The sequence below is a fragment of the Tinamus guttatus genome, unplaced genomic scaffold (assembly GCF_059628265.1).
Source record: "Tinamus guttatus ecotype Peru unplaced genomic scaffold, ASM5962826v1 Tinamus_guttatus_pri_ptg000254l, whole genome shotgun sequence".
In the NCBI taxonomy this organism is placed as follows: Eukaryota; Metazoa; Chordata; class Aves; order Tinamiformes; family Tinamidae; genus Tinamus; species Tinamus guttatus.
In genome coordinates this window covers 922,833-949,069 of record NW_028288788.1, presented here as the reverse complement: position 1 = coordinate 949,069, position 26,237 = coordinate 922,833, and the positions used below count along the sequence as shown (strand labels likewise).

At 48.9% G+C, this 26,237-nt stretch overlaps 1 protein-coding gene across 2 annotated transcripts in view; it reads left to right on the top strand.

Moving 5' to 3' along the window:
- The window catches only part of RFX2 (regulatory factor X2), a 52,842-nt gene that overhangs the window by 11,960 nt on the left and 14,645 nt on the right, over positions 1 to 26,237 (top strand). The window contains exons 2-6 of one of the 2 annotated variants that reach the window (XM_088526775.1): positions 11,838 to 11,950; positions 14,597 to 14,686; positions 15,653 to 15,732; positions 18,168 to 18,258; positions 23,393 to 23,467. In XM_088526775.1, coding sequence (XP_088382901.1) covers positions 11,846 to 11,950; positions 14,597 to 14,686; positions 15,653 to 15,732; positions 18,168 to 18,258; positions 23,393 to 23,467 — 441 coding nt within the window. In that variant the 5' untranslated portion in view covers positions 11,838 to 11,845. Of the gene's footprint in view, positions 1 to 11,837; positions 11,951 to 14,596; positions 14,687 to 15,652; positions 15,733 to 18,167; positions 18,433 to 23,392; positions 23,468 to 26,237 lie in introns of both variants that reach the window. The other variant, XM_088526774.1, reaches the window with a different exon arrangement.

Here is a 26,237-nt window from a genome sequence, read left to right as displayed (position 1 = left end):
CTCTTTGTGTGAATTTCCAAACATACGACAGCCAGGACAGTTCCACCTTCCTTCTGGGAGTCTGAAAAAAGCAGCCTGTTGCTTCCCCCTCCGTGGCTATTTCATGGGGAAATTAAAGTTCCCCATGACTGTCCTTGGCAGGGCCTCGAGCAGGTGCAGGTATTTGCCAAGGTATCCGCTGTCCCCTGCCATCACTCAGGACCAGGTCGTAGCACTTAGCATATGACTTTCCACTTTTCATCCTACTTTTGACCCAAAGAATATCCCTCCAACTCCTGTCTTTGCTCACGTTTGCTCCACTTCCCCCCTGGTATTTGCTTTGCTGATTATTTATCCCCACAAGGGCAGTTATTTCCAGCAGCTGATGGCTTTTCTTTCCAGAGGGGACGCATGTGTTTTTCCCTCCCTTGCATAATTTAGACACTCTTGATAGGTTAAAAAATATTTTGCAGAACAACTAGGTACTTGTGTTTGACTGCCCATGAACAGACACTTCTTCCCTCTGTCCAGCTGCAAATTGAAAAGCTGTTCCATGAGGTTTAGGGGACTTTAGGGACTCAGATTTCGTTTTTCTTTAATCAAATTACTTTATGGAGGGAAATTTATATCAAGTTTGGCAGACCTCTTAATAGCTATGTTGAAGAAATTAAGTGATTCTGATTTCAAATGTGAAAAGTTTTTTAAAATGCAGTTGTTGCTTCTATTCTTTATTGTGAAACGGCCAGAGTAACAGCCAGTGGTCACTGTGTATTAATAGATTTGCTTTAATTTTAGAAGGCTTTATTGTCCTCAGCTGCAGCCCACTATTGTTACTTACAAGAACAGCTCGCAACCCAAGAAATGCCTCAGAAATTGAAAAACAAACATTTTTTTTTCTGTCAGGCCTCTAGTAAAGGCTGCATTTAGCCACAGAACTTGCATGTGGATCGTGCCATGAATCAATGGGCCACTTTCAATTAGTGAATACTGATTTAATACGGAGCTGTGATGTTTGCTACCCTCTCATCTGCGCTGTGATGCTGCATGGGGAGGAGAGCGAGGATGCGCAGGGGAGCCCGGTGCCTCGCGGTGGGGTCTGCTCCGTACCGCGGGCTCCGCGAGGTGCAGGGATGCAGCCCCTGCTCCAGCACGGCCCGGCGCTCGGCTGCGCGCGGAGCATTCCTGGCATGCCTGCCAGCTCCCAGCGCAGCTTCTCCACAACGACCAGCCAGCGAATTAACATTATAATGGACCTTAAGGTTTTATAATTACTCACAAATGTCACCCGGCCTGCAGAGTGATGGGCTCTGGCCTATAGACAACCTTTCCTCGCAGGACAGCGGTGCCCGGGCTGTTCCTTCTAGTTGTTTTGCAGTCTTTTTGCACGTGAAAAACCTCTTGGCAACTTTCTCCTTCGTGAGAATTTGTTGGTGGCAGCACCTTCTTCCTGCAGTATGGAAGGTCGTTCCTGTAGTTGCTTCACGTGTTGCTTGAGAGCAACTCTCAAGTGGAGGGGACACGTCAGCCGTAGCACGTATAGCCAAAGGACACTCCCTTGGAAGGGTGTAGTCTGTGGAAGTGTCCGATGCTTGTCAGCCTTCCGTGTGACAAGTCCCCGTTCAAATGGCAGCTTTTCGGATCCTCATGTTTCTCTCACTTTCGGGAAGGCAAAGCGCTGCTGGACTAGTCACAGCATCGGTAGGAGCAGGATCTCTCAAGTGTAACTGCTAGAGAGGGATGAAGGGAAATATAACGCCGAAGACAAGATTTTTAATCCTGCTATTGTTTGGGTTTTGATAGCTTGCTTATTGCAAGAATATTTTCTGGTAATAATATGGTTCGGTCATAGTTAGTGCTTTTTGGATATGAATCCTTTATATCTAAATTGCCAAGTGATTCGGAGCCCAGTTCCCATGTTATCACTATATCCCATGTCATCTAGGGGCAGGTACCTTATTTGTGCTTTTATCAACAGCCTATGCATCCTATGAAGCCATATGGTGAAATGGTATCCATTTATTGCTGAATTTCTTTGCGGCCCCAAAGCATTCCTCTCATATCTAAACGCCAGCAGTGTCTGGTTTCCTCTGATCCCAATTCTATGACTTTATTTATTTTTTTCCGCTTCAAGCACAGTATCTACTGAAATCACTGGCAGAGCTGCCCCTAAAACTTCAGGCAGGACTTCCCGCCGCATCCCAAAGCATCCGCACGGAGCAGCATCCCGCGGGGCCGCGCGCCCGCAGCGCCTCCCGCCCCGCAGAGCTTTAGCCGCGTTCAGCGCCCAAAGCGGCAGCTTTTCGGAGAGATCCCTCTGCCGTGAGCGGAGCCCGTCCTTTCCGGAGCACGGGAAGAGGGGAGGAATGGAATAATAGCCAATACGGACTGCACGCGAGCGGCCGCGTTGCCTAGCAGCCCCGAGACAAGCAGGGGAGCGAAGCGGGCGCCCGCGCCAAGGTGGCTGGAGGGTTTTCGCTCTGCGGGTGGAATCCGACCCGCGCAGTTCGGGGTTGGCTTTGGGAGGAGGGAGGAGAGGGTGGAATTTGCCACTAATGGATATTTTAGCTCTGGCGGCTCATCGCTATCCCCTCTTCCACCCCCATCTGTTTTTCCTTTTCAGTTCTGGTAGGCTTTTTTTAAGCGTAGCTTGGAAAGCTGTAGCCAAAGGGAGGTGTTAGAAGTTTTGTACCATTCCTAGAGAAGAAAGGGGGGAAAAAAAGAAAAGAAAAACTCTCAAAGCTAGTTTTTCCTTAAATTTTAGGACTGAATCTTTAGCAGTCTGGAGATCATTAGCATTTTTTCCCCCCCTTCAATATACTGCTGAGCACAGGCAGCAAGTGATGCCTAAACTGCAAATAGCTCCTGCAGTTGTACTTAACTCTTCTAAGATCACCCTTATTCTTACAAAAGTGGATGTACATTTTGTTTTCTGGAAAATTAAAGTAGAAAATACTTTTTTTTCCCCTTTTTTATCACCTAGAAGACAAAAGGAAAGCTGTTTGTTTAAATATTGTCTTTCTGAAACTGGTGGCTTTATTTTCACTCTTATTGAAGAAGTTAGAAAGCTTGAAACTTTTTTTTTTTCTTTAGGACATAGCTGGAGTAGTAACAGGACTCCAGAAACTGGAACTCAACCCCCCTACTAGTACTCACACTTGCAAGCAAAGAGGTGTCAGTTCTCCGTTTTAATGTATTTGCCTAGACCCAGCGGTAACTTTTTAGCATATTAAAGGCAGGAATGAGGGCACTTAACCAAAAGGAGCAGAGGAATGAGAAAAGGAAGAATGGGAGAAGTCTCGGGTTCAGTTTGCCCATCTCCACAGTGGAAGATGGAGAACAGCGACCCAGAGGCCGGGTCTGGACAGCAATCTCTGCCCGGCCCCGCGTTTGCTTCAGCTCGGAGCTATTTCAGGAGTAAAGCATGTCACAAAGCAATACAGGATAGGCAAGGATCATATTAACTTAAGGAACTTGTTCTGCAATTAGGTGTTTTTTTTTCCCCTGGAGAAACGAGTGCAAATGGTGCCCAAGGAGTGTCTTGGTGCAGAAATTGTTTGAACCCCCAAATGCTTAATTAAATATATGTATTTTTTTAAAATCACCATTTTAAAGGCCTTATTTAAGGTGCCCGGAGCTATGGGTGTGTGTGGTTTTTTTTTTTTTCTTTTTTTTAAATTAATCTGATGGATGCAGTGCATCTTACAACATTTCCACCGAGAAGTGAAGGCCGTGCTGCAGGACTGCACGCGTGCAGCGTGCTCAAGAAACACTTAAACTGCCCGGGCTTGGAAACGGGCCCTTTTGGGTGATAAACCAGAGCTTGGATTTAGAAGTCGAAGGGAGCAGTCCTGCCCCGGTGGGTGGATTTGAGAGCGGGCGGCAGCAGCCCATGGGCTGAGCCGCGATTAGCAAGCAAAGCAGAACCGTTGTTCTCCATCCCGCGGCCGGGCCCGGCCAGGGAGCCCTTCCCAACCGCCCAGCGAACAGACGGGAAAAACTGCAGCCTATGGAGAGTGCCCAGACTCTGAAAGCTCTCACAATGTAAATATTAGCCTCAAATTTTAAATTCTTCTCTTTTTTAACATTAAATTAGTTGCACATGTTTGCAGAATCAGAGAAAAACACCTTTCTGGGCTTTTTCTCCCTGTGAGGAAAGCGGAGGACCCGTGCACCCCCCCGGAGGCTTCATTTCCCAATCGCAGCCCAGAACTTTTGTGGACAGCACGGAAAAAACAACCCCTTGCCGGAATCCACGAAAGGGGGGCGAGGGCTTGGGAACCCCCTTGCTCGGGAGCTCCTTTGTGGGGAGCTTCGGCCACAGCGGCGCGCACAACCGCTGGGTACCACCGTCTCCACAAGAGGAGTCTGCCTTTTTATTTTTCCTCAAATTAATACTTTTTTTGTCTTTTAAAAGCCCTTCTGTCGGGCATCTGCCGCGGCGTCCGCCCCGTTAGCCTGTGTGTTCTATGGAATCACAACTCGAAAGCCCCGGGGCTGCCGCCGTCCCCTCAGCGGCGCGGGGGAGGGGCGGCGCTCGGCCCATTGTTTGGTTGGGGAAGTTGTTCCCGCCGTCGCCCGGCAACGCGCCCTGGCGACCGCGCCGGGCTGTGTCGCCCCTGGCAACGGCTGCGACTTGACAAACACCGCGGGCCCGCGCGGGCGGCGCCTCCCGCGTCGCACATCTGCACGCGCCCTCCCCCCGCCTAAAAATACCCCCAGCTACCACTAAAGATAAAAGATATTCCAAAGATAACTCCCCCCCAGCCTCCTCCCCGCGCGGTGGGTCCTGCCCGCCGGGCCCGCGCTGCCCCGTGGGAGCGCGCACAAGCAGGAGGAAGGTGCCGGCTGTCGCCCGAACCCCTCTCCCAGCAGCTCGGGGATGGGAAATGGAGTGGTGCAAGGTAGCTGGTGTCCACACAGGCCCCCGAATCCTGCCCCTGGCAGTGCATTGGCTGAGTAAAAGCTACAGTGGAGTTAGTTCTGGCTCAGGAGCAGTTTTATTTATTTGCTAGTAGTTGTGATAGTTGCACCTCAAAATTTTAAAGAATAAAGCTGGGTCATTCCTCGTTTTTTTGCCCAGGTCTGGGTAAGCCATCCCTCCTGCCTTGCTTGCAGAAACAGTAAATGCGGGTGCACCCGGCGGCGGGTCCCTTCCCCACAGCCTCAACGTGCTGCCTCAGTCGTTCCCTCTTTTTCCCAAATGACCACGTGGCCTTCACCTTTGGTGAACATGTGGGCCTGGATTAAGCCATCCTGCTACAGGGAAGGTGAAATAAGTGAGACAGTCCGTGCTCTTCCGCAGCAGGACAGACTGTTCCTGCACGTGAGGTAGCCGGTGTCGCTTGACGATTCCTCATCCTAAAAGGAGGTCGGTCCTCGTGTAATTCCTCCTCCTTCGGCTGCCTGAGGAGGATTTGGGTGCCAGGGCAGGACTCCTGCTCAACTCCCCGTGTGCGGGAGCTGCCCGGGATGTTGTGCCTCTCGGAGCGAGGTCCTATTACTTAGAGACCAGGACAGCTCTCCGCAGGGCAGGGACGTTTGCGGGGTTGTTTGCCTGTATTCAGGTCCAGGAGCCACACGCGGGGGTCCTGTCCGCTGCCGGCACCGTCACCCATCACAACTTCTGCTCTGCGGCCTCTTAAGGAAACTCCATTTAAACAGGCAGCCAGTGCATTCCCAACCCTCGGCTGCCTCCACAGAAATTAATTTTGAAGAAACGCAAAGATTAGTGAACTGCTTTTGCACAACTGTTGTATATGTGTGTGTTTGTGTGTGCGTATATATATATTACATTACTCAGTTCCATGAAATCCAATTAAAGGCTAAGTATCTATTTGTACTCCAGTATATTATTAACTATTGCTAATAAAAGCCACTTCCAAACTTGTATTTTTCCATGAGGACCATGTTTCTGTTTAAAAAAAAAAATAGAGCCACGCTGCTTGCTGTCCTTGAAACCCGTGTTTTGGGTTTATCTGTGTTTCCAGGTAACTGGAGCTCTGTGACAAGCAGCGTTTGCCTCAGTTTTAAATTAATTTAACCTAATCAGTGGAAGGCTCTGGTGCCTCCTCTGTTTATATCGTTCTGAAGCAATTGAATAAGCAGCCTCTCCAGAATCGGTTTATTGCCGAGTTCCTTGCCGTGTTTGCTTTTCCCCTTCCGTCCCCTCCGCCTGTGGAAGGGCTGAAGGAAAAAGGCTGCGGAAAGGCTGCGAACAGGCGGCTCAGGATGCTCCCAGCATGAGCAGTACCGACTCACCCAGAACAGCACGTTCTAACCGTGGTGGCCATGAGAGCGTGTTCGGATGGCTCCAAGGGACCCAGGTGGCCCCAAACCCTTGTCCCTGAGCTCCGCTGGATCCGGGTGCTGCTTTGGGAGGATGCCCTGGGGATGAGAACAGCTCGCGAGCGGCGGTGCTGGGTGCCCTCCTGCAGTGGCACCCGGGTGTCTCGCTGGCCCGCGGTTGACACTGGCGGCTTGCACAGGTTCTGCTTGGCAATGGGTGTCTTTGGCTTCGTGCGTGGTGGATCCATGTTTGTCCCAAGTTCCTGGGCGTAGACACAGGAGCATCCTTGGAACAGAGCCGCTTGCCGGGAGCCTGGATGTGCCTCCTGATACACTCCTTCGGTGTCTGATTTATGGGCTATAGGGAGAAAAAAATATTGGAATTTCAGGGAAAATCCTGATGTTTCTGGGATATATGATGCCCTGGAGATAGGGGGGAAAAAAATGAACGCAGAGGCAGGAAGCAAGTGGGTTTTCATGCAGGTGAGGCTTGTCTCCGTTCTCCTCTAAGGTGGTTTGATTGACCTGATTGATTCATTCGTACCAAATGAAGTTTTCATCCATATAAAATGAAATTTTTACAAACAGAAGAACTTGCTTGCTCCAGTTAAAGCCCAACCAATGTCTTTTCAGGGCAAATTATTAGAGGCTGAGCTGGTAATGTTGAATGGAATGGAAAATATTTAAGGTTTTCTCCAGTAAAATAAAAGCAGTGGAGTTAGGTGGATAAAGCTGATGGATGGTGTGCCTGGGTCAGGAAAGGGATCAAAATGGGCTGTTCCCTGCTTTCCTTTTCTTATTTCCCATTACTTTGGACACTGCTGAGGATTCTCGGTAGCAAATCTATTGAACGCAGAAGTTTTAGTTCCTTTCTTGTATAGGCTTGAGATATGCCTGGGGAATAAACTACCTTTTGGGGCTTGTTTTGGGGCTTAAATAGCACTTTTATTTTTTCAGGGTTTGATTGTTGCTATTCTGTTTTTCCTATTTATCTACGCGCCAACCTGAATAAAAGTTCCAAAAACCAAGTAACTTAAAAAAAATGCAAACCTGCCTTTTAAAGCATGCAAAAATGCACAAAAGTAGGCAAAAAAGAGGAGGGGAGGCTTGGCTTTGAATTTTGATCTTAGCAGTCCATGTTATGGATGAGAATTAGTTGGGGTTTTTTTTTCTACTTAAATAAAAACCCTCCCATTACCACTTGCTTGTGAGGTTGAGATTTTCGATAAAACGGAGCGTGTTATGAAATTTCAAATTAAGAATTCAGAGCTGGAGCATAACCCTACGCATGGAAATTCAACGACGTGATTCGGTGGTTATTGTACCCCCTGGTTGGGCTGAAATGCCCTGAGCAGAGGGAGCCCCGTGAGCGCAGCCCGTGCACCGCTGAGCAGCTCATTAGCTCCAGGAATATTAAAGATATGTAAAGGTTACCGACTGCATTAATTCGGGGGAAGTGAAATGCCACGGACAACCACATCCGCCTCTCAAGGTTTCCTGCCATTCGGTGCCTGGACCCGTGTTACCTTTTTAACAATATATTTTGATTTAACTATGGGGTGCCCCAAACGCTGCTGCGGGAGGCTGTTTCAACCCCAGTGCTGCCACCTTTTTATTTCCAGGAGCTCGGGAACAGCTCACCAAGGCGCCTTTCCCTCCCTTCTCTTGAAAATGGTGCTTGGGAGAGACCTGTGATTCTGACTTTGGTGCCCTGAGTTTAATTCCTCCCCCACCGCCTCTCGCTGCAAAAATGAACATGCAAAATATTTTGCAGCGCTCCCGGTATCTCTGTTTTCGCAGCCTTTTGGAGCTGCTTTAGGCCGGGCAGATGAACGCGGGCAGGGCTGTTTACACGAAGGCGACGCAGCGCACGAATAAAACAGCAACAACGGGGAGTTGTTACCAAAAGTCAAGGTTGGGAAAACGGCTCCTCGCCCGTGTCCGATGCTGCCGGCAGCCTCCGAGAGCAGCGCTCCAACCATCCCGCGCAGGGCAGCGCTGCGCTTTTTTAGGAGTGGGAAAACTGAAGCAGAGGGCAGGGAAGCATCGTGTCCAAGGTCACAGAGCGAGCTGGTGGCCGAACCAGAAATAGCACCCAGAAGTTATTAGCTTTTTCTGCATTTCCTTTCCCGGCGCTGCTGTTTGCCTGGATACGGGCGCGAGCCGTGGGTAAACAGAAGGTTTCCAGCCCGCGGCAGCCTCCTTATCTGCCGCTGCCTCCAGCGATGATGCAACGCGGGGCCGGGGCCGCCGCGAAGGCGCCCTGGGCCCCGCCGCTCCACGTGGCGCCGCCGGCCTCGCGGAGCCCGCGGCGACCGGGGCGCTTCAACCTGCCCCTACCTGCAAACGCCCCGGGCTGAACCCGCTGCGGTTTGTGCCCTGCGCGCGGTCAGGATTCCCGCCTGCGGAAATAACCAACTTGCCTCTTTTTTTGGCTCGCCTAAACCCCGTAAGGAGCCTCGAAGCTGCGTAAGTCACCTCTGGCTTCTGTTCCGGTCTGACTCATCCTGCCTGTGTTTACTACTGATTTCGGTTGTGCCCACTCCCCCGGCACCAGCGCAGCCGTCAGCCTGTTTCATTGGCTGTCAGAGCCCTGAGACACCTTTTAATAGCTCCTGTGGGTCCCTTTGGCTAAGGGAGAGCTCCCACTCGCGCCCTGAGCACAGAGCTGCTGTTCCTGGGGGGAATCCCTCTCCCTTAGGCCTGACCTAACAGGAGAGCAGGAATCTTCTGTCTCTAAGGAAGAGCAGGGCTTGCGTTCGAGCCGCTGGGACCGGAGGATTGGGAACGCTGCGAAGCTTCCCCTCCTGCGGGACGTGAAAAATGAGCTCCGCGGGCAGCAGCGAGTCCTTTCATGGGCATTGGCTGCAGCGAGGCGGCCCCAGCGCCAGCGCTCCGAGTGCCGCCGGCCGCGCGGCGGCTGCAGGGGCCTCTCCTGTCCTTGCAGCCCCCCGGGAAGGGCCGGGAAGGCTTCCTCGCCTCTTGGGAAGCCGGTGCCGAGCCCGTTCCGCGTGGTAGACGGGGCGCCCTGCGATGGCTTCGCCGCGGGCGGCGGGCGCTGCAGCCGCGCGAATTAGCGTGGGCAGATGGCGCCCGCTCTGCCTCCGCGAGCGGCAGGAAGCGCAGGATGGCTTTGGTGGGAAATGAGCTCTCTCTGATCCAGGATATTCCACTAATAAAATAATAATGATTCTTGCAAATGGGCTTTGGGGTCCAGCACTTGTCTGCCTGTCTAGCTGGCCTGCAAGAACCGACCGCAGATTTCACTGGGTGCTTTGTGTCTTCACATGGGTAATGGAGCCTGTTTTGTAGCAAAATTGGAAATAACATCAATGATTAACTTTGGGCACAGACAACTCGTCTTCCACCCTGCCTGCCCTTTTTTAGGTCTCTTGATCATTGAGGGGAAGCAGAAGACAAAAAATTGATCAGCAAAGTTGAGCGGGTGACGACTTTGAGACAGCATCGCTTCTGCGAGTCCTCTGCTCATTAAAACAACTCGAAATAGACCTTTCTGCAGAGCTGAAATGTCAAGGTCTGAGCCTGCCAGGTCTCAGCTGCTTACATGGAGTTTCAAACATGACTTTTCAACAGAAATTCATGAGTAGCATTTCATCCTAAAACTGTTGTGGCCTCTTGTTTTGCTCGTTTCTCCCTTCTCAGCATCCCAAAGGTGTTGCTTAAACAGCTTTGGGTTCCCAAGGTTCAAAGTGACTTTGGACAAATTTAAAATATTCTAAATTAAGCTCTAGTCTCACCTAAATCATCCATAATATTAAACCCATTGTCACAGCTTGTTTTTCTTGTGCATGTGCATACTAACGCTCTCAAATAAGATCATTAAAATGTATTTGGCAACTTACCCAGTTTCCTTTTACAACTTAACCATGCTCATTTTTTGCCTCTTGCAAAAACGTCGAAAGCTGCAAAATGGAGTCCTGAGCGCGAAAAATAGATGGTAAAACACTCTTGGAAAAGTTATGAGAATCTCTCTCCTAAAAGTCACCCCTCTGTTCTGCCTGAGGGTGTTTGTACAAGCTATATAAAGTTGCCTCCTTTGCCAGACGCACGGTGCTGGCCAGCTGTTTACCTGCAAACGACGCTACTCGACCAGGGCTGGAGCAGGTGAAATGATTTTTCCTAAATTTACAGGGAGAATTACATGTTTTTTAGATTACCTGTTGCCGCTGATCTCTTTACACACAGGAGCTGCGATGCCATTCCAAAAATATTTATGGGGAGAAGCAAGTGATGACTCTATATAGCAGAGGGGCACAAAACAGTTGCGGCTGCTAAGGATGCCCCACACGGATGGCTTGAGGGCTAGGAACGGGTCTGAGCAGGGCTAAAAAGCAGCTAAGGTTCTTTATCATGTTTACAGCTTGGTAATTGATATGGCAGCTGTTTTCGGAGCAGTGCTCGGTATCTGCTCCTTTTTGGGACACCAGAAGGAGGTAGGGAAGAGAAAATACCTTGTGGGCGGTGGAGTTTGGGTGAGCAGACGCAACTTCTCCATGTTCAGCATGGCTGGATGGGGTCAGCACCAACAGAAAATGTCTACAAACCCCTTTTGTGAAGAAGTTTTGGTCAGTTGTGGAAAGAAAATACACATTTTTGTAGCTTCACCTCCCATTTCTCTCCTTGCTGCAGAGAGCTGCCGAAGGAGCAAGGTCTGAGAGGTGGCCAAAGCACCCCTTGGTTTTTCTTTTCATTTTTGGCCTCTTAACTTTGCACAAAGTTAAAGGGAAAAGTTTAAGTAGCAGCAGGAGAAGGGAAATAAAATGGAAAAGATTTCGCACTCGGCGCGTTCGGAGGCAGCTGCTCTGCGCCGCGAGGCTGCGAGAGCAGAAACGGCGCTGCGGGGAAGACTGCGTCTGCACTTTGGAAACGGCAGCAGGAACGGCCTTAAAATAGGTTTGAAAAGGAACTTTCACAAGAAACTGAGGAAAAAAGGCTTCCACCTCCAAGCATAGCACATAAAAAAGAAAAAAAAAAAAAATCCGTCTGTCCAGGCTCCTCAGGAGGCCCTGGGGATTTGGGAGAGGATGCGAGGAGGGAGGTGTTCGCACGAGGAGGGAGGTGTTCGCACCTCCGGGAGTTGCTGTTTCGCGTTTCCTGTTTCCCTGCGGTCGCGATTCTGAGCGCACCATTGTCAGTGCCACTATCAAAGTCAACGTATTCGCTGCCCTCCAGGCACCCGCGTCACTGCAGTGCAAATTTTGCAGGAGTCAAACGTGATCAGGCAGAGGGAAAGAAAAAACCTGCTTTAAAAATATGTCCTTATTCTTACAGATCTATAGTTGCTCCTTGCTATGTCACAATAATTTTCCAATGCTACTTTTTGTTGTTGTTGTTATATTTAGAAGTGCATTTTCTGTTCCTTCCCTCTCCTTTCAGTGGAACAATTGTGCAACTTTTTTTTTTTTTTCCCCTTAATGTACTACCACGTTAAAATTAGATCCAAGCCTAAAACGGGTCCGCGGTGTTGGCAGGTGCCGACCTTCCTTCCCGGCCCTTCCCCGGTGCTTCCTCGGGGATGGCGTTCCCGGCTCACGGCGCTGTGCTCTCTTCAGCAGGGAGCATGCAGAGCCCCGAGGGTCCCGCAGACGCTGCAGCTTCCGTGGCCCTTCACACTTCGGCCTCAGCGCAGGCGCCGGTGGTGCAGCCCGTGCCAGCGTCTCAGCAGGTAACGTATCACAGCCGGGAATGCCATTTCCACGGAGAAGAGCCCCGTTTTACCCGTAGACGTGTTTTAATCCAGGGTTTTTATCTGTCGGAGGGCGTTGTTGGGTAGCTTGGGTTGAGAGTGGTGGGAGACTGTTGGAGATTGCATTGATGAAGGCCACGAACACCTGCCTGTGTTAGCACTACAAACATGCAAACATTAGAATATGGAATTTAGATTAGAACTTAGCTACCTAATGAAATCCCTTCGGCTAGTGCGATGTTTGCTCCGCTGTAATATCCTGTTGTCATTATTTGATGTGTCAATAAAGGCAGCAGCGAATTAAACCGTCCTTGAAGGCATCTCTAGCAACTAAAGCATCGAGCTCACCAGAGAGGAGAGGGTGAAGGTGCTTGTGCAGGTGTGGGTGGAGGATCCACATGCTAGTGCCTTCTTTCCCTCTGGTAGGTGGATCCTGACATTATAAATTAAGCGGAGGGGGACCATTTACATGAGTACAATGCACTTGGAAGGTCTCATGATAGGAGGGGGAAAAAAAAAGATTCAACTCATGAATGAAAGCTACCTAATGCAAAAAGGGAAGTGTTAAATCAAATTGGTTCCTTTTTTAATGCCATTTAGGGAACCATCAGAAGAGCTTTCTGTAGCCTTTAAGGAAGCTGAGGGATAAGAGGATGGGTGTGTGTGACAGCTACACCCTTCTCTCTGACTCCCAGCTGAGCAGAAGTAGCTGCCATTGGATGCTGATGAAAAGGAACAATTAAAAGTTGTGAATTGGTAGGAGCAGGACACTGACATCGAGTGATTCAGTGCACATTTGGTCAGCTCGCTGCCATCTCTCAGCCCTTGCAGGGGTGATTTCTTTGGGTGACATTTCCCATTCACCCTGTTATAATGTGAAACTACTGGTCAAATCTTTGGAATCATCAGGCATTAGCTTGAATTTGACTATGACGGCATGTTAATGAAATTTAGAAAACCCGTCAGCTTTGGATTATGAAACTAGCTGGTCAGCTATTCCCGGTGCTGTGTCATGGCATGGCATATCGAGGGGAACTCCATGGATTGCGGGAGACCTTGGCGGTCTTGGAAGAGAGATGAAGAGGAGGAAGAGCTAGAGAGTCCTCTCACCATCAGCAGGAAGAAAATACTAGGAATGAACTACTGGCAGCGTGACTGGTGCGAGGCTGAAGCTTTTGATTTTGCTGATTGCTGGTCCACCTTTCAGTGTGAGAGAAAGCTCTGTGAACAGGATGGCCTCATCTTACAGGTTGGGGATGATTAATTTTCTTCATTGCAAACTAGTAGGAGCAACCAGGCAGGTGGTGATAAATTACAAAAGCAGTTGAGCTGGGTGGCCGTGCCAAAGAAGGAGGAGAGATGTGTTGTTTGGTTAAAAAAAAATGGAAGAGAATAGTAAAAAGTAGGAAAAAGGCAGTTCTCATTGAGGCTTTGATACAGTTGGCATTGCCAAGGCCTGGCTTGAAAATGGCTTTTAACATTCCAGTCATGCCCTGGTTTATAGCCTTTGTCGGCAAGAAAATGGGCAAAGGAATGACTGGTCTGTGCATACACCTTATTGCTAACTCAACTGCAGGATCTCAGATGTATCCTGGCTCACTCCATGAAGGTTGCATATTGGAAGGATGTTGGGGGGGAACTCCAAAATTGTCTGTATATGTAAGGTAGCCAGCACTTGTCAAGGTTTCTTCTGGGATATATGGGGGACCGTTTTGCATGGAGACAACTGTTGTTCTGTTGACCCTGTCTGCTGGGTATTTTTTCAAGTCTCAAACCTCCAAGGATGACTGTCTCCTTGGAGAAGGTCCTCATGGCTTTAAAATGCCATACTGATATTTGGCTCGAATGTTTCCTTTCTTACGTGCATGCCAGTACACTAGGCTCCGTTCCCCCAGGCCTCGCTGAATCATTCCTTTGCATCCATCACGTCCCCACATTTGATTTATTGCAAGGTGTTCGGTGCTCTCCGAGACGTGCCCGGCCTCCAGCTGAACACCAGGCGTGACACCAAGAGCAGGGAGGGGTGGAAACGATGAGGAGGGGTAGAGGCAGCGTCTCGGGGTAACCACCACCGCACTACGCAAACTGTTCCTGTGCTCTCCTTGGCTCTCGGAGGGAGATGCCGATCCAACTTAGATTTGTTGCCAGCAGAAACCAGGAGGGCTGCGGCGCCTTGCCGAGTGTGATGATTTCTTTTTTCCAGTGTAGCAGGAGGCAGCGTGAGATGCGGTGGAGCAGCAGAAACTTTGCAACCACAGTAGAAAAAATGCAAAGATGCGAGAAATGATTCCTCTTCATTTAGTTGTGACCAAACCTTTTGTCGAATTGCTTCTATTAGTGGGGCATTTGCTATTATTCCCTTGAGAGGTGATTGAAAAAATGAGTCATAGGTGGATTCAGCTCTTTGCTTTTCCCACATGGAAGGTGCTGAGTTGAGGCTAGTGCCAGGTGTCTCTTTGGAAGGAGGATGGGGGATTCACAGGTGAGAGTGTGACAGGGATGAGGGGTCCTGCTGCCTCAGGTTTGGAGACGAGTTTCCCATGGAAGCAAATGACTGATTTATGTCCATTACAGACTAATGGCGAAGTGAATGTAACTGTAGGCCACTGTGTCTTCTTCTTTCAGAGGGTTTTGGTCCAAGCAGCGGGCTCTGCTCCCAAGGGAGCACAGATGCAGCAAATCTCTGTCCCCAGAGTTCAGCAGGTTCCACAACAGGTAACGTCAGCGGGGTGAGACACCACGGGGACCCAGCGCAAACAGGACTCACCCGCTCTCGCTAGCTCTCCCGCCCCACGCAATGTTTGAAACTGTGTCGGACACCTAGTTAGAAAAAACCATGCCATTAATTAAAGAGTTGAACGCAATTAGAGAACAGGCGATTATGGGGATAGCAGCTTTCTCCATCTCCATCTTTCCTCTTAGATAGACTGATGAGGAAAGGAACTCTCAGGAGATTGAAAGTTTAGAAAGAACCTACTCTTTATCAGCTGCCTTGCATATGTTAAAAGATATGCCGGTTGTTTCTAATTTCCATTTAAAAAGCAGTCTTCTCCTGCAAAGGTTTTATTTTTTTTTAAGAGTCCAACTGTTTTGTTTTGTTTTTTAATTAACCAGCCAGTGTTTTGACCACATGTAGCTTCATCGAAAGGTTAGATGACTGAGAGTCATGCGAGTGTTTTTATTTAGCTGAACTCTGCCTTTTCCGTCCTTGTTTCCTAAGAAACCCAGCATATATAGCGCTGCTTCACAGGGTCAGCAAGACTGACTCTCTCGACCTTCTTCCCCAGCAGCTTTTTAGCTGGTTGCTCAGCTGCAGGCAAACTCGGCAGGGGACAACCACGTAGCTCCCAGACCCCTGAAACCAGGGCTGGGGTGCAGGTGGCCACCGCCAACCTCCCCGCCAAGGGAAAGGCTGCAGTGTGATCTCACCCGGGTTAGTCAGCAGAGCACCAGCCCTGGGGCCGCGTGCGGAGGAAACCCGGCTCCACTGTTTCCACTGCTCATGGAGAAGTTATTTATTTATTTATTTTAAAACCTTCTAAAATAAATATATACACTGGGATTCCTAACGTAAAAGCCAAACTATCAGCATAAGGTTGAAAGCTATTTAAGGATGTAAAATGTAATTTCTCCCACTGCTGCTGGCTCATCTATAACTTGCATTTATGCTGCTTGTTTCAGGTGCAATCTGTGCAGCACGTATATCCATCCCAGGTCCAGTATGTGGAAGGAGGAGAAGGCGTTTATACCAATGGAACCATGTAAGACTCTCTCGTTCACAGTAGCACATCCTTCGTGTCACCCAGCTGCGCCTGAGCCCTTGGGTCCTTTCAGGCCCCTTGGTGGGTAGAGTTGCTGGTGGCGTTGCCCACCATTAAAAGGAGGAAGAGGAGGAACCATTTTACACTGTGTGCATGGACGTAGCTTCAGACAGACCCCTTGGAGGAGCTGTTGTACTTCATGGAAGAGGCAGTTCTCTTGGTGTCGTTTATGTAACGGGCCCAGTGTTTTCCCTAGCCCATTGTGTGTGGCAAGGAGACCTGCCTTTAGGAACCAAAGCATAGCTCTTTTTGGAAGCACAGGATCCAATAACTGTTCTCATGCCCCTGCTGCCTTCTGAGATGCTCTCCGCTTTGTTCCAGGAGATTATAACAAAATGACCTTCTCTTTTTAAGAGGCACCCATGACCATCTCACCCCGTCCTACTCAATTTCTCCATGTTTTCCTAGGCACGTTCCCAGCTGTGCCTTCACATTGCTGCATTAGGGTGCTGCTCTGACCAGCATGTAGGCAATGCTGAGCAAGTGCAGCCTTGCAGCAATGTGTGGGTTTTCTTCCAGTCTTGCCTTTACTCACCGTGACATAGTTCCCTTGCAGAACTGGTTAGATTATTTTCAACGGTGTTTCATTGAAGCTCAGTTGCTTCACAGAGGCTCTGGCAACGCCTTTGTCTGGGTTTTGAGAGTGCGACATGACTTTTTTGTGGTCTTGGGTTTGGATGCAGACTGCTGGAGGACTCCAGTTCCTGGGGCATTTAGTTCTAAGTCATGGGGAAAGTGCCCTAAAGGGCAGGAGGGAATCCGAGGGCTGCAGAGAAGGACTTCCTCCTTTCCCTGGTTGTGCCACAGTGAGGAGAAGCTTCAGGTGGGCTCCCCAGTGCTGCCACCGCAGCCCTGGAGCTGCAGTGTTGTACAGCCACGTCCCGTGCCAATGCCACTCGCCCACCAGGCTTTTCACGGGGGACTGCAGTGAAGTCTATCATCTCCTATACCGAAAACTGAAAACACCATGGGTGAAAACGCTAGCCAAGGCCATTTTTCTTTTACAAAAATGAAACATAATCAGAAAACAGAGTTTTTCCTAGGAAATGTTTGTTTATTTTAATTAACACCACCGTCTAATCTCTGTATATGTAGAGTGACCTTCCAGTTTGTCTTTGCTTCTTCTTTCTCTCTTTCAAGGGGAAAATTGTGGGAGTCCATTAGCTCTCCATACTAGTGCTAGGGCACTTAACACATCTTAACGCTTGGAAACGCTTACCTGGGTACCCAGGCTGCATTTTCAACAGCTGCATAAGAAGCTTTAGATGCTCAGGTGTGACTTTTTTATTATGCCGTTTACACACAAGTGCTCTTGCAGAGCCACTGCTGCATGAGCAAAATGGTGCTTTTAAGCGAATAGTTAATTTTATGCAGTACTAAGGCAAACTGTTGGTAGGGCTACACCGACCAGTATGTACTGCTAGAGGCTACAGCTCAGGACTTTTAAATTAAATGAGAAGTAGCCACGTTTTGAGGGCTTTATTTGCAGGTTAAGCTCCTGCTGGGCACACTCAGACCAGCCATGGCTTCCAGCCTTTGCTTGGAGGCTGCCACCAGACCGATTACCTCTGTCAGGATCAACCTTTATAGCTGGGTTGAGCTTCAGTAGAGCGAATCCCATCGATACCAGAGGCGAGGGCTTTTCCGAGTTTTGGTGGAGCTTGTCGGAGCTGCTGGCCGCGCGGTGAGGCAGGCGCGCGATGAGGAGGCCCCGCAATGAGGTGTCCATACGATGAGGCGGCCATACAATGAGGCGGCCCCGCGATGACGAGGCCTCGCGATGAGGCGGCCCCGCAATGAAGTGTCCATGCGATGAGGCAGCCATGCGATGAGGCGGCCATACAATGAGGCGGCCCCGCGATGACGAGGCCTCGCGATGAGGAGGCCCCGCAATGAGGCAGCCATGCGATGAGGCGGCCATACAATGAGGCGGCCCCGCGATGAGGCGGCCTCGCGATGAGGCAGCCCCGCGATGAGGTGGCCTCGCGATGAGGCAGCCATGCGATGAGGCGGCCATACAATGAGGCGGCCCCGCGATGAGGCGGCCATGCGATGACGCGGCCATACGATGAGTCAGCCGTGCAATGAGGAGGCCCCACGATGAGGAGGCCCCGTGATGAGGCAGCCTCGTGATGAGGCGGCCATGCAATGAGGCGGCCATGCGATGAGTCAGCCGTGCAATGAGGAGGCCCCGCGATGAGGAGGCCCCGCGATGAGGCGGCCTCGCGATGAGGCGGCCCCGCGATGAGGCGGCCATGCGATGAGGCGGCCTCGCGATGAGGCGGCCATGCGATGAGGCGGCCATGCGATGAGGCGAGCGCGCGCCTCTCCGCCGGCACCCGCGTCCCGTACTAACCCTGTCCTTCCTTTGACAGACGAGCCGCCTACTCCTACAACACCGAAGCTCAGATTTACGCCCCCAGCAGCACTGCTTCCTATTTCGAACCGCAGGGAGGTGGAGCTCAGGTGACTACAGCGGCATCTTCTCCTACGGCCATTCCCTCTCACAACATGGTGGGCATCACCATGGACATTGGGGGAAGTCCGATCCTCTCCGGCTCGGGAGCCTATCTCATTCATGGGGGGATGGAAAACACTAGACATTCTCTGTCACATACTTCACGCTCCTCTCCAGCAACGGTATGTAGCCCTGCAGATATTGCAGCTCCGGGGCCCAGAATTATTTCCAGGGAACTGAAAAGCCTTCAGAAAATAAACCTCCTATCGTTATTGCTGTCTATATGTCTGTATAGCATGTTATGCAAAGGAAGCGAGAGAATAAACACTGGTGTATTGCAGATATATATATAAATATATTTTTGTAGGCAGCTTCTCAGACTCTTTCAGTAGGTTGTTCACTTGCTGGAATTATGGAACAAGACAAATTCTTGGAAGTTTGGGGTTGTTTTTCCCAAAACAAAGTGTTTCGCTTTCCAACTCTTTAAAAGAGTTGTCCGCATTTACGTTTTCTAACCCTCTGAACAAAATGCTTGGCTTGCCCAAGGTAAAGAAATATCTAAAAATATTTTTGATTATGAAGAGACCTGGAAAGTCTGCTGTTAACACAGTAGATAATTAGCAAATAAAGTGTGTCATGCTGAACAGGCCAAATACACACTTATAAAAGCCTTTATATATCTCCTACACCATTGTGTATTCTGTGTATTCATGTTCTGTGTATTCATATGTTACAGAAAATCTATTTTAGGCATAATAGTGATCTAATACAAATGTTTTAAAATTCTATTTTTTTTTAATCGTGGCTATCTAACTGTCAGCAGAGGTGCCAGGTTGTTAGAAGCTCAACTGTGCATCTCTATGGGACTCAGAAGGATAAACTTGTTAACATGAAATAGCTTCTCTGCAGCTAGAAGCTACCAGCGTTTTTATGTCGGCATCTACCAAGTCTTAGTAGCAAGTGCCACCACAAATGGCTTGGGACACTGGTTGCCTTCCCAGTCAGCAGTAATTTAATGTGTGTATTTATACATTTTACATAGATGTAATTACAAATGTAAATTGCTGTTGAAGGTTTTTGGACAGATTTTAAAATGTGAACAGTGCTGCCCCGTGAGAGTTTAAAATAGAGACTTTCAAGTTTGTGACTGTTCATGCCTCGAAGGGTTGTCCTTGGCCATGGAGTGAATCTGGTCTGTCTTAGGCAGAAGTAGCAGTAGTTGTAGTGGGGAAAAACCCTCAGCTCTGTGCAGGAGAGAATGTGGGTGGTAGAAACCGCGGGAATAAAAGGCAGATGCTTCTGGATTAGCTGAGATTCATTTCTTATGTGACCGTTGTGTCTGCATAGTTTAATTAGTCATCGTTAAAATCTAGCATTGGACCTTCCTCTCACTTTGCTCAGCCTTGTTATTTTGAAGGAAGTAGCTGCTGATCTTGTCACCTGCGTGGGACTGCATCTTGCAAAGCTACACATTACTCCTTTTTTCATTTTTTTTTCATTTTTTTTCTCTTTAATTTCCATGGTGATGGGCATGATGTCAAAAGCCTGGGCAGAATGCATGTTCAATAGAAATGTCCCACGAACCACACTGCCTGGAGAAGACTGAGGGGGGATCTGATCAATATGTACAAATACCTGAGGGGACAATGTAAAGAACATGGGGCCAAACTCTTCTCGATGAAGGCCAGTGACAGGGCAAGGGGTAATGGGTGTAAAGTAAAACACAGCAAGTTCCATCTCCATGTGAGGAAAAACTTCTTTCCTGTGAGGGTGCCCGAGCCCTGGCACAGGCTGCCCAGAGAGGCTGTGGAGGCTCCTTCTCTGGAGATCTTCCAAACCCTCCTGGATGCCACCCTGTGCCACGTGCTCTAGGTGTCCCTGCTGGAGCAGGAGGTTGGACTAGATGATCTCTAGGGGCCCCTTCCAACCTCAACCATTCTGGGATTCTGGGATCCATTTGGTGGCTAGCTATCACACGGGATGAGCTGCTTAGGAAAAAAGAAATGCCATCCGAAATAAAATCGCTCTTGTGCATGGAGAGATAAGCTTTAAGGAAGATTTTAAAAAGAAATGAGGGTGGTTCTTGTGGAAGGGCTCAGGAGGGTTGAGCAGTGCCTGTGCTCATCTAGAAGATGGTTTAGGGATGTATCTGGGTGGTTTTGGTTCTTCTGATGGAGGGGAGGTAGAGCAGAGCTCCCAGGAGCTTTCAGAGCTGTGAGAACCGCTTTGAACGTCACATAACAACGACTGGGAAGATAGGGGACAGCTTGAGCAAAGCAATGACTAGATAAATGAACGGATCTAAACATCATTTCTAGTCCTGCTTAAGGAGGCGCAGAGGCATGGCTGGTGTTAGAGGTCAGAAGGGCTTTAGTCCTGGTGAAATGTGTTTGGTGGCAGGATTAAGAGATTCGGTTGCGGAGAGAAAGACAAGCGCAGCCCATGCAGATGCAGATGGGGAAGCTGTAGTGCTTGCATGGGGCTTCGGGGGTGGGATGTCCACACGGCCATTGCCACGAGGGCCTCGCAACAGAGACACAGCTGTGAGAGATGGGGAAGTGAGAGGGCCTAGGAGGGGGCCTGTGCTTGAGACCCAGCTGGCACCGAGAGCTCAAAGGGGAGAGCAAGGAGAGCATCTTCAGAAGAGAGATTGCACACAGGGCAGCCCAGCTGGCAGTTAGCAGTGGCATCAGAGCTGCCCCAGGAGAGTGAGGTGCTCAAAATTAGTTGCAAACACAAATGAAGTCTTCAAATATATGCAGACCCTTCCCTAGTCTCTGCTGAAATACCAACGTTCTATTGCATCAAGTGGGCCAAAGAAGAACCTGAAATGGCCCTGATCAGTGTTGGTGCTAGGGGATCATTAATCTTCATTTAAGCTAAGCAATATCAAGAGAGGAAATTCTGGAGACTTCCTCTGAGTAGGTTGTGACAACTGTCTTCCTTTCGGTTCTCTTGAGCCTCAGTAACCTGATTTTCAGTGTGATGCACTCGACTCCCTTCTCAGGCAGAATTTTTGCCCAGCAGTCGTTGAGCAGTAGCTGAGGGTTGTTGCCAACGTGTCCAGCTGGGGCTGGAAAATGAATGAGCAATCTTTAAATTGGCTTGTCCTGCACCTTTGGGATACCCTAGGCAGACTCCTAAACCCAGTCTTCTGCTGTGCCCTAGGAGTGGGAGGGAGAGAAGCCTCTGAGCAGCTCTCCTTTAAGGAGTTTTACTGGGCCATGTTTCATCAGAACGCATGGTGCTCTTGACTGGTGCAAGATCCTACAATCAAGAGACTCAGTTTTTTTTTTCCACTGCAGTAACCCCTGAAATGTTCTTTTCTCCAAATGCTCAAGCAAGTCCTTCAAGAAGGACTGTTCAAGACCTGTGTGATGCTTTTTCACTCTTTCTCCTGAAATCTTTTTCTACAAGGGGTCATTGTTGGAAGCTGCCCACAAAGGCCAGAAGGACAAGGAGTGTTTTTGCCCCTGGGTAAGAGGCGTTGCTCAGCGGGCACTGCCCTGCTCTGCCCTGAACACAGGAAGGAAATGGTGTCTCCCTTCACGCCCTGACTCATTTCCTTGAGGCTGCGTCAGCAAACCATCCCAGCTGATGAGTTTTGGTTCCTCATGGTACATCGCAGTGCTGGACAGGTTTCTCAAAACCCCCTGAAACATAGTCTTGGACTGAAATTTTTCAGAATTCAGTGGCAACTTAGTAAGCTAAGAAGTGCCACAAAGATGTCACTTTTGGGTAGAAGCAAATTTATTTTGGAGAGTGCTTGGATGGCGTGACACGTTCGGACATTGATGTGGTGCAAACTGTGTCTTTAGTCGTTGACAGAAGTTAGATCTGACTTACTCTATTCTCGCACCTTCCAGAGCTCCACCACAGCTTGGTTTGGTAGGAGATAGGGTTTTTTATTATTTTATTTCGACTTTTATCCTTGCTGTGCTGTGAGTCAGGCAGCTAGAAGGTAAAGGAGGCCGTAAGCAGGTAGAGCTCTGTGCAGATGTGACGCTTCGTGCATGTGCCTGCAGATAATCACACAGCCCTGCATGTCAAACGAGGGCGGACCATAACTTTGCAATGGTAGTTGCCAATGGCAAGTCTTACGGGCTGATGGGCACCTTCTCATCCTGCCTTCACTAACAGGTCACGGATACCAGGATTTTGAGAGCATCCACTGGAGGGAAACGGCAGGTCTACCCTGCCGATCCTTCAGCCTGGGTATTTTGGGGATACAAAGAGTTAGTGCTGAGGAGCAAAAGAGAGACCGCAGCCCGCGGAGGTTGCTGCGGGACGCCCTGTTCCAGGAGGGCCCTGGCAGGAAGGGTCTGGGTGAGGTCCCGGGCACCCGGGCGGCAGCGACAGCAGGGCTGAAGGTGGCAGAGCCGCTGGGTGAGCAGAGCGTGGCTGCTCCCTAGGGGACAAAATGCCTCGCTGTGCATCGAGCTGCAGCAGCTCCGCGACAGGAGGAATGAGGACAAGAGGAATCGAGACGAGCAACCTCTCACAGGGCTGCTTAATTGAATGGCTTAATTGAAACCTGGGTTAGATTTGGGTGTCCCCACGTAGTTACCAGTGAAGATCTATTCAGTGCCTCTTCAGTGCATCCTCCTGTGTCCCTTCATTTTATTTAGCTGCTGTTGGTTTTTGTCAAGATTTTAAGAAATAATAATAACAGAAGTCATTCCTTTCAGGTTGCCTTGAGAGGGATGGGTCGAATGCACATGGATGGCAAAGCTTTAACCTGCTATAGCATAACTGCATGGCAGGATTTTGGCCTAGGCATAGGGGCATAGGAGAATAAAACCACTTTATATATTTATACATATGTATATATATATAAAATGAGCAATGCATATAGAAGAAGATGGATTGAAAGTTGCCTATTTTCACCCTTTCAGCTAACGGGGGTTCTTGCTGTGTGGTCAGTTTGCATGCAGTACAGTAACGTCTTTGCAGCTTCATCCCATAAGGACTACGCCTCATCTACTTGCCTCTTTTTTCACAAGCCTGTTGATAAAAAAATAAAAGCATTAATCATTCAAGTAATAAAGATAAAATCCTGCCTGTTGCTAACTATCTGATTTCCTTTTCTTTTTTCCTTTTTTTCCCTTTTTTTTCTCTCTTTCCTGTGCACATTTTCTTTAGCTTGAAATGGCGATTGAAAATCTACAAAAAAATGAAGGGATCACATCACACAAAAGCAGTTTGCTCAACAGCCATGTAAGTTGCAATCAGATTTTACAACCTCTTTCCTGCTTTGGTAGGAGCATTCTCTGTAGCCATTTGGTATACTCACGAGCCACATGGAGCAGCCTGAGATTGAGCTGTGCTGCCCAAAATGGTCCAGACCCAAGAAAAGGAAAAACTGCAAAAATTGCTGATATGTTAATGTTTGCTTGAGATGTTCTGGATTCTGTTAACTGCTTCTATCCTATATTTATTAATTTCACTTGCCTTGCAATGGAAACTGCTGGCAACTAGGAAAAAAAAAAAAAAACAACCCAAAAACACACATTTGAGGAAGTTCATTCCTTTCACTGGAACTGAAAGATAGCTGGAAAATTACTCGGAATGCATCACAACAGCTATCCCCTAGATATTGTGTACCAAAAGCCTACTCCTGTGTATGGTTTTATTGCCTCTTTGTGGCACAGGAAGACCGTTAATGTTACGACAGCTGTGCTAAATCCATTTGCTAGACCTCTCTGTTCTCACTATGCCAACAATTTCCCTGCTTTGTGTGAAGTTCCCGCTATTCTACTGGGCTTACGCAGGGTCTTCTGCGTCACAGCTCCTGGCTCCCGTGCAGTAACAGTGAGCGCACGCTTGTGTGAGGTTTGAAGGGCCTAATTCAAGTCCCATTGAAGTCACTGGACTTGGGTCAACTTCAGTGCATTTTGGATCAGGCTGAAACATGGTTCTGCTCTGATAAATCACACTGTGTCAATGGAACTCCTTTATTCTCCTGGATTTCCTCTTGCTTTGTATCTGGGGACAGACCTGTTGTGGCTCTTACATCCTGCAAAAGGTCCTCTATCTCTTTTCACCTCGCTCAAGTAGCCTGGGAGAATATCAGGAGTTTTGAACCTGAGGATCTGACTCTCATGAGCTGATCCTGAGCTGTCACTGCGTGAGCTCAATTCAGATTTCAACTTGTAAGACACTTGTAAGTGGCGAGTGTTTGATACGGAATATGTATTCTCCATGGTTGTTGCAGTTTTAAGCAGGTTTTCACATTAACACTTTCTGCAAGTGCAACACATTGTGGACAGGACTTCAGACCAGCCCTGTTTCCTTTTTTGCACTGCAATGAATTGGTGCAGGCAGTAAGAAAACTTGTTGTTTTTTTTTCAAGTATATTTGAATCATGGTGCTACTGCTGTACTTCAGAAAACTCCACAGAATGATCTAGGCAAACAGAAGTTAGTGAAGCAGAAAGGACCTTAGTCCTCCTATGGCTGGTGGCTGTTTGCAAGTTCATTACTGTAGATCTGTGGCTTGAACGTAACAAAATCCTGCAGCAAACCTCAGTTCCTTCTCTGCGAGCTCACTGTGCCCGAAGCCTGCAGTCAGTAGCTCAAATAACTCTTGCTTTCTGCTTGCTTTTAACAGCTTCTTCCTTTAGTTGACTGCCCTGGAGGGGAATGCTCCATGAAGCTGCGTGGTTTCGCAGCAAGCCAAGGGGGAAGCACTTCCATCACAGGGGGTGAACAGGACTTTCCAAAGTTGTCAGGCCGCATCCTGATGTGTCCTTGGGAAGGAAGAGCTCAGCTCATGCCACAGCCCGTGTTTCATGTCGTTCCTCCACAGCTCCTTCATTTAACCCTCTTTCAGTGCACCCAAGCAACTGCTCCTTTGGTTGCCTCCAAAGCTTCTCAGATGCCCTCTAGGAAGGGGCTGCAGAGGGCCTGAGCGGAGCTGGATGGCGATGGATGGGTTGTGGCAAAGTGGTGAAGGAGGTTTGGAAAAAGCAGGGAAAGGGCTGAGGAAAGCAAGTGAGGATAGCAAAGGGATTTCATCCATCTGCAGACTGTGCAGGATGGAGTTCGATCTAGATTGATGCTGTGATTACATCTCCACCCTTGTTCTCGAAGAACATAGTGTCATGTCTCTTCTCAGGTCACTGTTCGCAGTGGCATCAGGCTGAAATCCCGTGACAACCTCAAAAGCCAATAAAGGACCCATGAGCGTGTGCAGGCCCCTCAGCCCCCAGCCACCCCCAGCGAGGACGTCCCCAGGGTCCTCCCCAACGTGCTGCCGGGGGCCGCAGGCCCTGGGGATGGTTTGGTTGCTGCTGTGTGCGATGCTGTGCAGGTCTTCGCTTATCTGAGATGTTAGCAGACAGTAACAACTCTTTGTATGTCAGGCTTTTTTAAAGGAAAGCTAAAGACATGTCAATGACAAGAGATTCTTTTCATTTTACAAATGCTGCTTGTGCAAAATTCATGCAACAAGGAACCACCTTCCATAATTTCTACTTAAGCCTCCAAAACTCTCTGAGCAGTTACTCAAGTGTGCTTGAAGTACCATGTGTAGAAGCTAATAGTAAAACCCCAGTGACACACACTGCTTCAAATGAAATTATGGCAATTTATTACTGTTATCGAGAAATTTCCACTCACGAGTGTCCTCCAGGATTGCTGGGTCACTCTTGTCAGTTAGGTGCTTGCAGATGGTGCAAAGAAATTTGAGGAAGACGGCTGCAACTTTTGTATGTGAAAACAAAGTGGTTGGATGCTGAAGTGATTGGGTGCCTTAACCTGCCTGTGTGATGCCCTGCATCCTAGATAGTCACAGCATTCATAGGCGTTGTGGAAGAAATTTCTTCTTGTTACTTGTTCAGAAGAAGAAAGCCCAGTGACATATATATATACATATATATACACATATACATATATATACATAACCTGTTGGTGCATGGCTTTTATGTGAGAAGCAGTAAGGGGCCTTTTTTCCCAGATTTAAGCCCTAAATCTCATGCTTATCTCTT